Source organism: Nerophis lumbriciformis, linkage group LG37 (genome assembly GCF_033978685.3).
Source record: "Nerophis lumbriciformis linkage group LG37, RoL_Nlum_v2.1, whole genome shotgun sequence".
NCBI classification, from domain to species: Eukaryota; Metazoa; Chordata; class Actinopteri; order Syngnathiformes; family Syngnathidae; genus Nerophis; species Nerophis lumbriciformis.
In genome coordinates, this window is record NC_084584.2 from 23,362,829 (window position 1) to 23,377,500 (window position 14,672).

Below are 14,672 nucleotides of genomic sequence, written 5' to 3' on the forward strand. Positions count from 1 at the left end.
AAAAAAATTCGGAAAGTTACAAGATTTGAGGTACAGTACAACAAGTTGGAGCATTAGTAAAGTAAAAGCTGTAATGTTAAAAGAAAAAAGTGTAATGTTACAAAAAAGCTGGAGCGTAAAATGTATACAGCTGTGATGTTATAAAAAAAAGTCGGAATGTTACATGAAAAAAGTCGGAAAATTACGAGAATAAAGCCTTGACGTTATGAGAATAAAGTTGTAATGTTACAAGAAACAATTTGGAAAGTTACAAGAATAAAGTTTTGATGTTACGGGAATAAACTTGTAAAAACAAGAAGTTGGAAAATTACAGGTACAACACTGTTATGTAAAAAGAAAAAATTAAAATTTTGCAAGAAAAAATTATCTGTGTAAATCTGTGATGTGATGAGATTAAGGCTCTTATGTTATAAAAAAAAAAAAGGAAAGTTATGAAAGTAAAACCTCGATATTATGAGAAAAAAGTAGTTTGTAATTTGTAATGTTGCAAAAATATAAGTTGGAAAGTTACAGGTATAACACTTTGATGTGATGTATAGAAAAATATGTTGGAAAGTTTCAAGAATAATCCCTGTGTTACAAAAAAGTTGTAATGTTGCAAAATAAAAGTTACAAGAAAAAAGTTTTGTTTTACGAGAATAAACTCGTAAAGCTATAATGTTACAAGAAAATAATTTGGAAAGTTACAGGTATAACACTGTTTTGGTGTTTAAAAAAAGTTGTAATGTTACAAGAAAAAATGTCAGAAAAGTTACCAGAATAAAGCTATGATGTGACATGAATAAGGCTGTAGTGTTACAAGAGAAAATATCGGAAAGTTACAAGAATAGGGCTATGATGTGACAAGAATAAGGCTGCAATGTTCCAAGAAAAAATGTCGGAAAGTTACAAGAAAAAAGCTGTGATGAGAATAAGGCTGTTGTGTTACAAGAAAAAATGTTGTAAAGTTACCAGAATAAAGCTGTGATGTGACGAAAATAAGGCTGTAGTGTTACAAGAAAAAATGTCGGAAAGTTTACAAGAATAAAGCTGTGATGTGACGAGAATAAGGCTGTAGTGTTACAAGAAAAAATCTGTGATGTGATGAGAATGAGACTGTAGTGTTACAAGAAAAAAAGTCGGAAAGTTACAATAATAAAGCTGTGATGTTACAAGAAGAAACGTTGGAAGGTTACCAGAATAAAGATGGGATGTGATGAGAACAAGGCTGTAGTGTTACAAGAGAAAATGTAGGAAAGTTTACAAGAATAAAGCTTTGATGTGATGAGAATAAGACTGTAGTGCTACAAGAAAAAATGTCGGAAAGTTTACAAGAATAAAGCTGTAATGTGATGAGAATAAGGCTGTAGTGTGACTAGAGAAAATGTCGGAAGGTTACAAGATTAAAGCTGTGATGTGATGAGAATAAGGCTGTAGTGTTACAAGAAAAAATGTCGGAAAGTTACCAGAATACAGCTTTGATGTGACAAGAAGAAGACTGTAGTGTTACAAGAGAAAATGTTGGAAAGTTTCCAGAATAAAGCTGTGATGTGATGAGAATAAGGCTGTAGTGTTACAAGAAAAAATGTCGGAAAGTTTACAAGAATAAAGCTGTAATGTGATGAGAATAAAAAATGTCGGAAAGTTTACAAGAATAAAGCTGTAATGTGATGAGAATAAGGCTGTAGTGTTACAAGAGAAAATGTTGGAAAGTTACAAGAATAAAGCTGTGATGTGATGAGAATTAGACTGTAGTGTTACAAGAAAAAATGTCGGAAAGTTACCAGAATTAAGCTGTGATGTGACAAGAATAAATGTTGGAAAGTTACCAGAATAAAGCTGGGATGTGACAAGAATAAGGCTGTAGTGTTACAAGAAAAAAAGTCGGAAAGTTACAACGTAAAGCTGTAGTGTTACAAGAAAAAAATGTTGGAAAGTTACCAGAATAAAGCTGTGATGGGACAAGAATAAGACTGTGGTGTTATAAGAGAACTCGTCGGAAAGTTTACAAGAATAAAGCTGTAATGTGATGAGAATAAGGCTGTAGTGTTACAAGAGAAAATGTTGGAAAGTTACAAGAATAAAGCTGTGATGTGATGAGAATTAGACTGTAGTGTTACAAGAAAAAATGTCGGAAAGTTACCAGAATTAAGCTGTGATGTGACAAGAATAAATGTTGGAAAGTTACCAGAATAAAGCTGGGATGTGACAAGAATAAGGCTGTAGTGTTACAAGAAAAAAAGTCGGAAAGTTACAACGTAAAGCTGTAGTGTTACAAGAAAAAAATGTTGGAAAGTTACCAGAATAAAGCTGTGATGGGACAAGAATAAGACTGTGGTGTTATAAGAGAACTCGTCGGAAAGTTTACAAGAATAAAGCTGTAATGTGATGAGAATAAGGCTGTAGTGTTACAAGAGAAAATGTCGTAAAGTTACCAGAATAAGTGATGTGATGAGAATAAAAAATGTCGGAAAGTTTACAAGAATAAAGCTGTAATGTGATAAGAATAAGGCTGTAGTGTGACAAGAGAAAATGTCGGAAAGTTACAAGAATAAAGCTGTGATGTGATGAGAATTAGACTGTAGTGTTACAAGAAAAAATGTCGGAAAGTTACAGGAATAAACCTGTGATGTGACGAGAATAATGCTGTAGTGTTACAAGAAAAAATGTCAGAAAGTTACCAAAATAAAGCTGTGATGTGACGAGAAAAAGGCTGTAGTGTTACAAGAAAAAATGTCGTAAAGTTACAAGAATAACGCTGTGATGTGACGAGAATAAGACTGTAGTTTTACAAGAAAAAATGTCGGAAAGTTACAGGAATAAACCTGTGATGTGACGAAAATAATGCTGTAGTGTTACAAGAAAAAATGTCAGCAAGTTACAACAATAAAGCTGTGATGTGATGAGAATAAGACTGCAATATTACAGGGGAAAAAAGTCGGAATGTTATAAGAATAAAGTTGTGATGTGATGAGAATAAGACTGTAGTGTTACAAGAAAAAATGTCGGAAAGATACCAGAATAAAGCTGTGATGTGACGAGAATAAGACTGTAGTGTTACAAGAGAAAATGTCGTAAAGTTTACAAGAATAAAGCTGTAATGTGATGAGAATAAGGCTGTAGTGTGACAAGAGAAAATGTCGTAAAGTTACAAGAATAAAGCTGTGATGTGACGAGAATAAGACTGTAGTTTTACAAGAAAAAATGTCAGAAAGTTACAGGAATAAACCTGTGATGTGACAAGAAAAAGGCTGTAGTGTTACAAGAAAAAATTTCAGAAAGTTACCAGAATAAAGCTGTGATGTGACAAGTATAAAACTGTAGTGTTACAAGAAAAAATGTTGGAAAGTTACAGGAATAAACCTGTGATGTGACGAGAATAATGCTGTAGTGTTACAAGAAAAAATGTCGGCAAATTACAACTGTAAAGCTGTGATGTGATGAGAATAAGACTGCAATATTACAAGAAAAAAAAGTCGGAATGTTATAAGAATAAAGCTGTGATGTGATGAGAATAAGACTGTAGTGTTACAAGAAAAAATGTCGGAAAGATACCAGAATAAAGCCGTGATGTGACGAGAATAAGACTGTAGTGTTACAAGAAAAAATGTCGGAAAGTTACAAGAATAAACCTGTGATGTGACGAGAATAATGCTGTAGTGTTACAAGAAAAAATGTCGGCAAGTTACAACTATAAAGCTGTGATGTGATGAGAATAAGACTGCAATATTACAAGAAAAAAAAGTTAAAGATTTGACAAGAAGAAGACTGTAGTGTTACAAGAGAAAATGTCGGAAAGTTTACAAGAATAAAGCTGTGATGTGACGAGAATAAGGCTGTAGGTTTACAAGATAAAATGTCGTAAAGTTACAAGAATAAACCTGTGATGTGATGAGAATAAGACTGTAGTGTTACAAGAAAAAAAGTCGGAAAGTTACAAAAATTAAGCTGTGATGTTACAAGAAAAAATGTTGGAAGGTTTCCAGAATAAAGCTGGGATGTGACGAGAATAAGGCTGTAGTGTTACAAGAGAAAATGTCGGAAAGTTTACAAGAATAAAGCTGTGATGTGACGAGAATAAGGCTGTAGTGTTACAAGGAAAAATGTCGGAAAGTTACCAGAATAAAGATGTAATGTGACAAGAATAAGACTGTAGTGTTATGTGAAAAAATGTCGGAAAATTACAAGAATAAACCTGTGATGTGATGAGAATAAGACTGCAATATTACAAGAAACAAAAGTCGGAAAGTTATAAGAATAAAGCTGTGATGTGATGAGATTAAGGCTGTAGTGTGACAAGAGAAAATGTCGTAAAGTTACAAGAATAAAGCTGTGATGTGATGAGAACAAACTGTAGTGTTAGAAGAAAAAATGTCGGAAAGTTACAAGAATAAACCTGTGATGTGACGAGAATAAGATTGTAGTGTTACAAGAAAAAAAGTCGGAAAGTTACAACAATAAAGCTGTGATGTGATGAGAATTAAAAATGTCGGAAAGTTTACAAGAATAAAGCTGTGATGTGACGAGATTAAGGCTGTAGTGTGACAAGAGAAAATGTCGTAAAGTTACAATAATAAAGCTGTGATGTGATGAGAATAAAAAATGTCGGAAAGTTTACAAGAATAAAGCTGTAATGTGATGAGAATAAGGCTGTAGTGTGACAAGAGAAAATGTCGGACGGTTACAAGAATAAAGCTGTGATGTGATGAGAATAAGACTGTAGTGTTACAAGACAAAATGTCGTAAAGTTACAAGAATAAAGCTGTGATGTGATGAGAATAAGGCTGTAGTGTTACAAGAAAAAATGTCAGCAAGTTACAACAATAAAGCTGTGATGTGATGAGAATAAGACTGCAATATTACAAGAAAAAAAAGTCGGGATGTTATAAGAATAAAGCTGTGATGTGTTGAGAATAAGACTGTAGTGTTACAAGAAAAAATGTCGGAAAGATACCAGAATAAAGCTGTGATGTGACGAGAATAAGACTGTAGTGTTACAAGAGAAAATGTCGGAAAGTTTACAAGAATAAAGCTGTAATGTGATGAGAATAAGGCTGTAGTGTGACAAGAGAAAATGTCGTAAAGTTACAAGAATAAAGCTGTGATGTGACGAGAATAAGACTGTAGTTTTACAAGAAAAAATGTCGGAAAGTTACAGGAATAAACCTGTGATGTGACGAGAATAATGCTGTAGTGTTACAAGAAAAAATGTCGGAAAGTTACCAGAATAAAGCTGTGATGTGACAAGAATAAAACTGTAGTGTTACAAGAAAAAATGTCGGAAAGTTACAAGAATAAACCTGTGATGTGACGAGAATAATGCTGTAGTGTTACAAGAAAAAATGTCGGCAAATTACAACTGTAAAGCTATGATGTGATGAGAATAAGACTGTAGCGTTACAAGAAAATAAGTCGGAAAGTTACAACAATAAAGCTGTGATGTTACAAGAAAAAATGTTGGAAGGTTACCAGAATAAAGCTGGGATGTGACGAGAATAAGGCTGTAGTGTTACAAGAAAAAATGTCGGAAAGTTTACAAGAATAAAGCTGTAATGTGATGAGAATAAGGCTGTAGTGTTACAAAAGAAAATGTCGGAAAGTTACAAGAATAAACCTGTGATGTGATGAGAATAAGGCTGTAGTGTTACAAGAAAAAATGTCGGAAAGTTACCAGAATAAAGCTGTGATGTGACGAGAATAAGGCTGTAGCGTTACAAGAAAAAATGTCGGAAAGTTACCAGAATACAGCTGTGATGTGACAAGAAGAAGACTGTAGTGTTACAAGAGAAAATGTCGTAAAGTTTACAAGAATAAAGCTGTGATGTGACGAGAATAAGGCTGTAGGTTTACAAGATAAAATGTCGTAAAGTTACAAGAATAAACCTGTGATGTGATGAGAATAAGACTGTAGTGTTACAAGAAAAAAAGTCGGAAAGTTACAACAATAAAGCTGTGATGTTACAAGAAAAAATGTTGGAAGGTTTCCAGAATAAAGCTGGGATGTGACGAGAATAAGGCTGTAGTGTTACAAGAGAAAATGTCGGAAAGTTTACAAGAATAAAGCTGTGATGTGACGAGAATAAGGCTGTAGTGTTACAAGAGAAAATTTCGGAAAGTTACAAGAATAAAGCTGTGATGTGACAAGAATAAGACTGTGGTGTTACAAGAAAAAATTTCGTAATTGTACAAGAATAAACCTGTGATGTGATGAGAATAAGACTGTAGTGTTACAAGACAAAATGTCGTAAAGTTACAAGAATAAAGCTGTGTTGTGATGAGAATAAGGCTGTAGTGTTACAAGAAAAAATGTCAGCAAGTTACAACAATAAAGCTGTGATGTGATGAGAATAAGACTGCAATATTACAAGAAAAAAAGTCGGAATGTTATAAGAATAAAGCTGTGATGTGATGAGAATAAGACTGTAGTGTTACAAGAAAAAATGTCGGAAAGATACCAGAATAAAGCTGTGATGTGACGAGAATAAGACTGTAGTGTTACAAGAAAAAATGTCGGAAAGTTTACAAGAATAAAGCTGTAATGTGATGAGAATAAGGCTGTAGTGTGACAAGAGAAAATGTCGTAAAATTACAAGAATAAAGCTGTGATGTGACGAGAATAAGACTAGTTTTACAAGAAAAAATGTCGGAAAGTTACAGGAATAAACCTGTGATGTGACGAGAATAATGCTGTAGTGTTACAAGAAAAAATGTCGGAAAGTTACCAGAATAAAGCTGTGATGTGACAAGAATAAAACTGTAGTGTTACAAGAAAAAATGTCGGAAAGTTACAAGAATAAACCTGTGATGTGACGAGAATAATGCTGTAGTGTTACAAGAAAAAATGTCGGCAAATTACAACTGTAAACCTGTGATGTGATGAGAATAAGACTGTAGTGTTACAAGAAAAAAAGTCGGAAAGTTACAACAATAAAGCTGTGATGTTACAAGAAAAAATGTTGGAAGGTTTCCAGAATAAAGCTGGGATGTGACGAGAATAAGGCTGTAGTGTTACAAGAGAAAATGTCGGAAATTTTACAAGAATAAAGCTGTGATGTGACGAGAATAAGGCTGTAGTGTTACAAGGAAAAATGTCGGAAAGTTACCAGAATAAAGCTGTGATGTGACAAGAATAAGACTGTAGTGTTAAGTGAAAAAATGTCGGAAAATTACAAGAATAAACCTGTGATGTGACGAGAATAATGCTGGAGTGCTACAAGAAAAAATGTCGGCAAGTTACAACTATAAAGCTGTGATGTGATGAGAATAAGACTGCAATATTACAAGAAACGAAAGTCGGAAAGTTATAAGAATAAAGCTGTGATGTGATGAGATTAAGGCTGTAGTGTTACAAGAGAAAATGTCGTAAAGTTACAAGAATAAAGCTGTGATGTGATGAGAACAAACTGTAGTGTTAGAAGAAAAAATGTCGGAAAGTTACAAGAATAAACCTGTGATGTGATGAGAATAAGATTGTAGTGTTACAAAAAAAAAGTCGGAAAGTTACAACAATAAATCTGTGATGTGATGAGAATTAAAAATGTCGGAAAGTTTACAAGAATAAAGCTGTGATGTGACGAGATTAAGGCTGTAGAGTGACAAGAGAAAATGTCGTATAGTTACAATAATAAAGCTGTAATGTGATGAGAACAAGACTGTAGTGTTAGAAGAAAAAATGTCGGAAAGTTACAAGAATAAACCTGTCATGTGACGAGAATAAGACTGTAGTGTTACAAGAAAAAAAGTCGGAAAGTTACAACAATAAAGCTGTGATGTGATGAGAATAAAAAATGTCGGAAAGTTTACAAGAATAAAGCTGTAATGTGATGAGAACAAGACTGTAGTGTTAGAAGAAAAAATGTCGGAAAGTTACAAGAATAAAGCTGTGATGTGATGAGAACAAACTGTAGTGTTAGAAGAAAAAATGTCGGAAAGTTACAAGAATAAACCTGTGATGTGACGAGAATAAGATTGTAGTGTTACAAAAAAAAAAGTCGGAAAGTTACAACAATAAAGCTGTGATGTGATGAGAATTAAAAATGTCGGAAAGTTTACAAGAATAAAGCTGTGATGTGACGAGATTAAGGCTGTAGAGTGACAAGAGAAAATGTCGTATAGTTACAATAATAAAGCTGTAATGTGATGAGAACAAGACTGTAGTGTTAGAAGAAAAAATGTCGGAAAGTTACAAGAATAAACCTGTCATGTGACGAGAATAAGACTGTAGTGTTACAAGAAAAAAAGTCGGAAAGTTACAACAATAAAGCTGTGATGTGATGAGAATAAAAAATGTCGGAAAGTTTACAAGAATAAAGCTGTAATGTGATGAGAACAAGACTGTAGTGTTTGAAGAAAAAATGTCGGAAAGTTACAAGAATAAACCTGTGATGTGATGAGAATGAAAAATGTCGGAAAGTTTACAAAAATAAAGCTGTAATGTGATGAGAATTAGGCTGTAGTGTGACAAGAGAACATTTCGGAAAGTTACAAGAATACAGCTGTGATGTGACAAGAATAAGACTGTGGTGTTACAAGAAAAAATTTCGTAAATTTACAAGAATAAACCTGTGATGTGATGAGAATAAGACTGTAGTGTTACAAGACAAAATGTCGTAAAGTTACAAGAATAAAGCTGTGATGTGATGAGAATAAGGCTGTAGTGTTACAAGAAAAAATGTCAGCAAGTTACAACAATAAAGCTGTGATGTGATGAGAATAAGACTGCAATATTACAAGAAAAAAAAGTCGGAATGTTATAAGAATAAAGCTGTGATGTGATGAGAATAAGACTGTAGTGTTACAAGAAAAAATGTCGGAAAAATACCAGAATAACGCTGTGATGTGACGAGAATAAGACTAGTGTTACAAGAGAAAATGTCGGAAAGTTACAACAATAAAGCTGTGATGTGATGAGAATAAAAAATGTCGGAAAGTTTACAAGAATAAAGCTGTAATGTGATGAGAACAAGACTGTAGTGTTAGAAGAAAAAATGTCGGAAAGTTACAAGAATAAAGCTGTGATGTGATGAGAACAAACTGTAGTGTTAGAAGAAAAAATGTCGGAAAGTTACAAGAATAAACCTGTGATGTGACGAGAATAAGATTGTAGTGTTACAAAAAAAAAAGTCGGAAAGTTACAACAATAAAGCTGTGATGTGATGAGAATTAAAAATGTCGGAAAGTTTACAAGAATAAAGCTGTGATGTGACGAGATTAAGGCTGTAGAGTGACAAGAGAAAATGTCGTATAGTTACAATAATAAAGCTGTAATGTGATGAGAACAAGACTGTAGTGTTAGAAGAAAAAATGTCGGAAAGTTACAAGAATAAACCTGTCATGTGACGAGAATAAGACTGTAGTGTTACAAGAAAAAAAGTCGGAAAGTTACAACAATAAAGCTGTGATGTGATGAGAATAAAAAATGTCGGAAAGTTTACAAGAATAAAGCTGTAATGTGATGAGAACAAGACTGTAGTGTTTGAAGAAAAAATGTCGGAAAGTTACAAGAATAAACCTGTGATGTGATGAGAATGAAAAATGTCGGAAAGTTTACAAAAATAAAGCTGTAATGTGATGAGAATTAGGCTGTAGTGTGACAAGAGAACATTTCGGAAAGTTACAAGAATACAGCTGTGATGTGACAAGAATAAGACTGTGGTGTTACAAGAAAAAATTTCGTAAATTTACAAGAATAAACCTGTGATGTGATGAGAATAAGACTGTAGTGTTACAAGACAAAATGTCGTAAAGTTACAAGAATAAAGCTGTGATGTGATGAGAATAAGGCTGTAGTGTTACAAGAAAAAATGTCAGCAAGTTACAACAATAAAGCTGTGATGTGATGAGAATAAGACTGCAATATTACAAGAAAAAAAAGTCGGAATGTTATAAGAATAAAGCTGTGATGTGATGAGAATAAGACTGTAGTGTTACAAGAAAAAATGTCGGAAAAATACCAGAATAACGCTGTGATGTGACGAGAATAAGACTAGTGTTACAAGAGAAAATGTCGGAAAGTTTACAAGAATAAAGCTGTAATGTGATGAGAATAAGGCTGTAGTGTGACAAGAGAAAATGTCGTAAAGTTACAAGAATAAAGCTGTGATGTGACGAGAATAAGACTGTAGTTTTACAAGAAAAAATGTCGGAAAGTTACAGGAATAAACCTGTGATGTGACGAGAATAATGCTGTAGTGTTACAAGAAAAAATGTTGGAAAGTTACCAGAATAAAGCTGTGATGTGACAAGAATAAAACTGCAATATTAGAAGAAAAAAAAGTCGTAAAGTTATAAGAATAAAGCTGTGATGTGACGAGTATAAGGCTGTAGTGTGACAAGAGAAAATGTAGTAAAGTTACAAGAATAAACCTGTGATGTGACGAGAATTAGACTGTAGTGTTACAAGAAAAAAAGTCGGAAAGTTACAACAATAAAGCTGTGATGTGATGAGAATAAAAAATGTCGGAAAGTTTACAAGAATAAAGCCGTAATGTGATGAGAATAAGGCTGTTGTCTGACAAGAGAAAATTTCGGAAAGTTACAAGAATAAAGCTGTGATGTGATGAGAATAAGACTGTAGTGTTACAAGAAAAAATGTTAGAAAGTTACCAGAATAAAGCTGTGATGTGACGAGAATAAGGCTGTAGTGTTACAAGAAAAAATGTCGGAAAGTTGCCAGAATAAAACTGTGATGTGACAAGAATAAGACTGTAGTGTTACAAGAAAAAATGTCGGAAAGTTACAAGAATAAACCTGTGATGTGACGAGAATAATGCTGTAGTGTTACAAGAAAAAATGTCAGCAAGTTACAACAATAAAGCTGTGATGTGATGAGAATAAGACTGCAATATTACAAGGAAAAAAAGTCGGAATGTTATAAGAATAAAGCTGTGATGAGAATAAGACTGTAGTGTTACAAGAAAAAATGTCGGAAACATACCAGAATAAAGCTGTGATGTGACGAGAATAAGACTGTAGTGTTACAAGAGAAAATGTCGGAAAGTTTACAAGAATAAAGCTGTGATGTGACGAGAATAAGACTGTAGTGTTACAAGAAAAAATGTCGGAAAGTTACAAGAATAAACCTGTGATGTGACGAGAATAATGCTGTAGTGTTACAAGAAAAAATGTCGGCAAGTTACAACTATAAAGCTGTGATTTGACGAGAATAAGACTGTAGTGTTACAAGAAAAAATGTCGGAAAGTTACAAGAATAAACCTGTGATGTGACGAGAATAATGCTGTAGTGTTGCAAGAAAAAATGTCGGCAAGTTACAACTATAAAGCTGTGATGTGATGAGAATAAGACTGCAATATTACAAGAAAAAAAAGTCGGAAAGTTATAAGAATAAAGCTGTGATGTGACAAGATTAAGGCAGTAGTGTGACAAGAAAAAATGTCGGAAAGTTACAAGAATAAAGCTGTGATGTGATGAGAACAAGACTGTAGTGTTACAAGAAAAAATGTCGGAAAGTTACAAGAACAAACCTGTGATGTGACGAGAATAATGCTGTAGTGTTACAAGAAAAAATGTCAGCAAGTTACAACTATAAAGCTGTGATGAGAATAAGACTGCAATATTACAAGAAAAAAAAGTCGGAAAGTTATAAGAATAAAGCTGTGATGTGACGAGATTAAGGCTGTAGTGTTACAAGAGAAAATGTCGTAAAGTTACAAGAATAAAGCTGTGATGTGATGAGAACAAACTGTAGTGTTAGAAGAAAAAATGTCGGAAAGTTACAAGAATAAAGCTGTGATGTGACGAGAATAAGACTGTAGTGTTACAAGAAAAAAAAGTCGTAAAGTTATAAGAATAAAGCTGTGATTAAGGCTGTATTAAGTATTAAGCCTCAATGTTACGAGAATGAAGTCGCAATACAAGTAAATGTAAAAGCTTTGTTTTTCAACATTGAGACTATAACATCGCTACTCCCCATTTTTTCTCGGACCACTACAAACACATTCTCCTGAAGGTCGTGTTTTGTTTTTATCCTTTCATGTTATTCCGGTAAAAACCTTGCCTTTTTCTCCGTAGCCCTCAGAATGAATCTTGCGGCGAGTATATTTACCGCCACCTTCGCGTGCCTCACCGTCATTATTGAGGTCCATTTGTCTGAAGATCTTATCCGTCCTCTTCTCGGGCGTGGACTCGTCCTCTGGCATCTTCATGACAGAGGACACCATCTTGTAGATTGCCTGGGGGGCGAGAGAGAGACAGAGAGAGAGAGAGAGAGAGAGAGAGAGAGAGGGCCATGAGCCAGTGACATTTGTTTCTGCAGGATCTTCTTCTCCCCCGGCGTCCCTTCCACCAACGTGACAGAGACGGAGGTGTGTGTTTATACGCCATCGATTCGCCGGACCGATGCGAGCGCTGGCATGAAATGAACCTCTGCCCGTGAGCCGGCAGCACAAATCTACAATTAGCTGGCGCAGCCATTAAGGCGCCTCCTCTGGGACTGGGGAGTGTAAAACAGACCCTAGATCAGTGCCACTCCTCAAATTAGACCCTCGGCCATTCATTTAGCACACAGCAGCATTTGGCAGCTCCCATTTGAAAGTCAGGCCACGACAATTTGTCGTTGGAACTTGTCGGAAGTGGACGCCTCCTCTCGCCGTGTGCAAGGAGCTTGCCAGATAATCCCACTATTGTGCACACTCGGGGATAAAGTCAGGGTAAATTTAACTTTCTAATCCACGTACGCGCTCACACCGTCCTCACATGGCAGTACTTTTCATATTTAGGAGTCATAAATCACTGGGGATGTCCAATAATGGCTTTTTGACGATATCCGATATTCCGATATTGTCCAACTCTTTAATTACCGATACCGATCTCAACCGATACCGATATCTACCGATACTGATGTATACAGTTGTGGAATTAACACATTATTATGCCTAATTTGGACAACCAGGTATGGTGAAGATAAGGTCCTTTTAACAAAATAAAATAAAATAAATAAATTAAAAACATTTTCTTGAATAAAAAAGAAAGTAAAACAATATAAAAACAGTTACATAGAAACTAGTAATTAATGAATGCCGATATCAACCGATATAGATATATGCAGTCGTGGAATTAACACATTATTATGCCTAATTTGGACAACCAGGTATGGTGAAGATAAGGTCCTTTTAAAAAAATAAAAAAAATAAATTAAAAACATTTTCTTGAATAAAAAAGAAAGTAAAACGATATAAAAACAGTTACATAGAAACTAGTAATTAATGAATGCCGATATCAACCGATATTGATATATACAGTCGTGGAATTAACACATTACTATGCCTAATTTGGACAACCAGGTATGGTGAAGATAAGGTCCTTTTTTAAAATATTAATAAAATAAAATAAGATACATCAATTACAATTTTCTTGAATAAATAAAGTAAAACAATATAAAAACAGTTACATAGAAACTAGTAATGAATGAAAATGAGTCAAATTAACTGTTAAAGGTTAGTACTATTAGTGGACCAGCAGCACGCACAATCATGTGTGCTTACGGACTGTATCCCTTGCAGACTGTATTGATATATATTGATATATAATGTAGGAACCAGAATATTAATAACTAATTGCAAGTGTATCTTGTGTTTTTTATGTTGATTTGATAAAAAAACAAACAAAAAAAACCCGATACAGATAATACTAAAAAATGATACCGATAATTTATGATATTACATTTTAAAGCATTTATCGGCCGATAATATCGGTCATCTCTATAAATCACTCCTGGAAGGAATATAAGTCTACTCGTTTCTTTCAAAAAGGTAGCTGTTTGCATGATGTCATGTTCATTATTTTCAATACTTGGTGTAAAATACTTCCAGTTTTATGTTGATGGTATTTTAAAAAAATTAAGACAAAATTTTCTGCTATAATTTTTCCTTAAAAAATTGTTTTTTCATCAAAATAATATATAATTTTTAGTCACTCGTAGGAAATGAAAAAAAACCCAGAACAGATAAAATAGGTACATTTCTTTTAGAAAAATTATGCTTTTTAAAAAATATATATAATTTGAATTACAATATTTTAAACATTACTCAACTTATATACAAACAAATATTATATATAAACATATATTACAAATAACAATAAACACAACTAAAAAAATCATATCAAAACAATAGTTGAAGTATAATTTGACTGTCGTTGACACTTATTGAAGTTTTGGTAAAATATTACCCCCAAATTTCACTGAATTCAAAATGATCTTTGTTTGTAATAACAGCAAATTAATTGCACTGTCTTATAGGAAACAAAATGAATAATATGGCACAAATAAAAATAAAGAATATTCTTATGAAAAGGTTATAGGAACTAAAACTAAAATAATCCTAAAAATATACTGTATATAAAAAAAACATTAACACTGGCTATAGTTTTCTGTTGATTGTATTTAAAAAAAAAATGTAATCACATTTTGTGCTATTATTTTTCATTATTATTTTTTTCTAATCAAAATAATATTTATTTTTTACTCACTAGTAGGAAATGAAAAAAAAACAGAACAGGTAAAATAGATACAAAAAAATATGTCGAAAAATTATGATTTTTTTTTTATTATTATAATTTGAATTACACAAATTATAAATGAAATTGTTAAAATGATAAAACCATGAATATTTCCAACATTACTCAACATATATATAAACAAATATTAAACATAATAGTAAACAAAACTAAATAA

General features: G+C 33.1%; 1 protein-coding gene across 1 annotated transcript in view; it reads right to left on the bottom strand.

Annotated features, from left to right (window-relative positions):
- LOC133577587 (hippocalcin-like protein 1) overlaps positions 1-14,672 on the bottom strand; it is a 132,912-nt gene that overhangs the window by 7,433 nt on the left and 110,807 nt on the right. Inside the window, exon 4 of the mRNA XM_061931578.2 lies at positions 12,066-12,171. Coding sequence (XP_061787562.1) covers positions 12,066-12,171 — 106 coding nt within the window. The remainder of the gene's footprint in view (positions 1-12,065; positions 12,172-14,672) is intronic.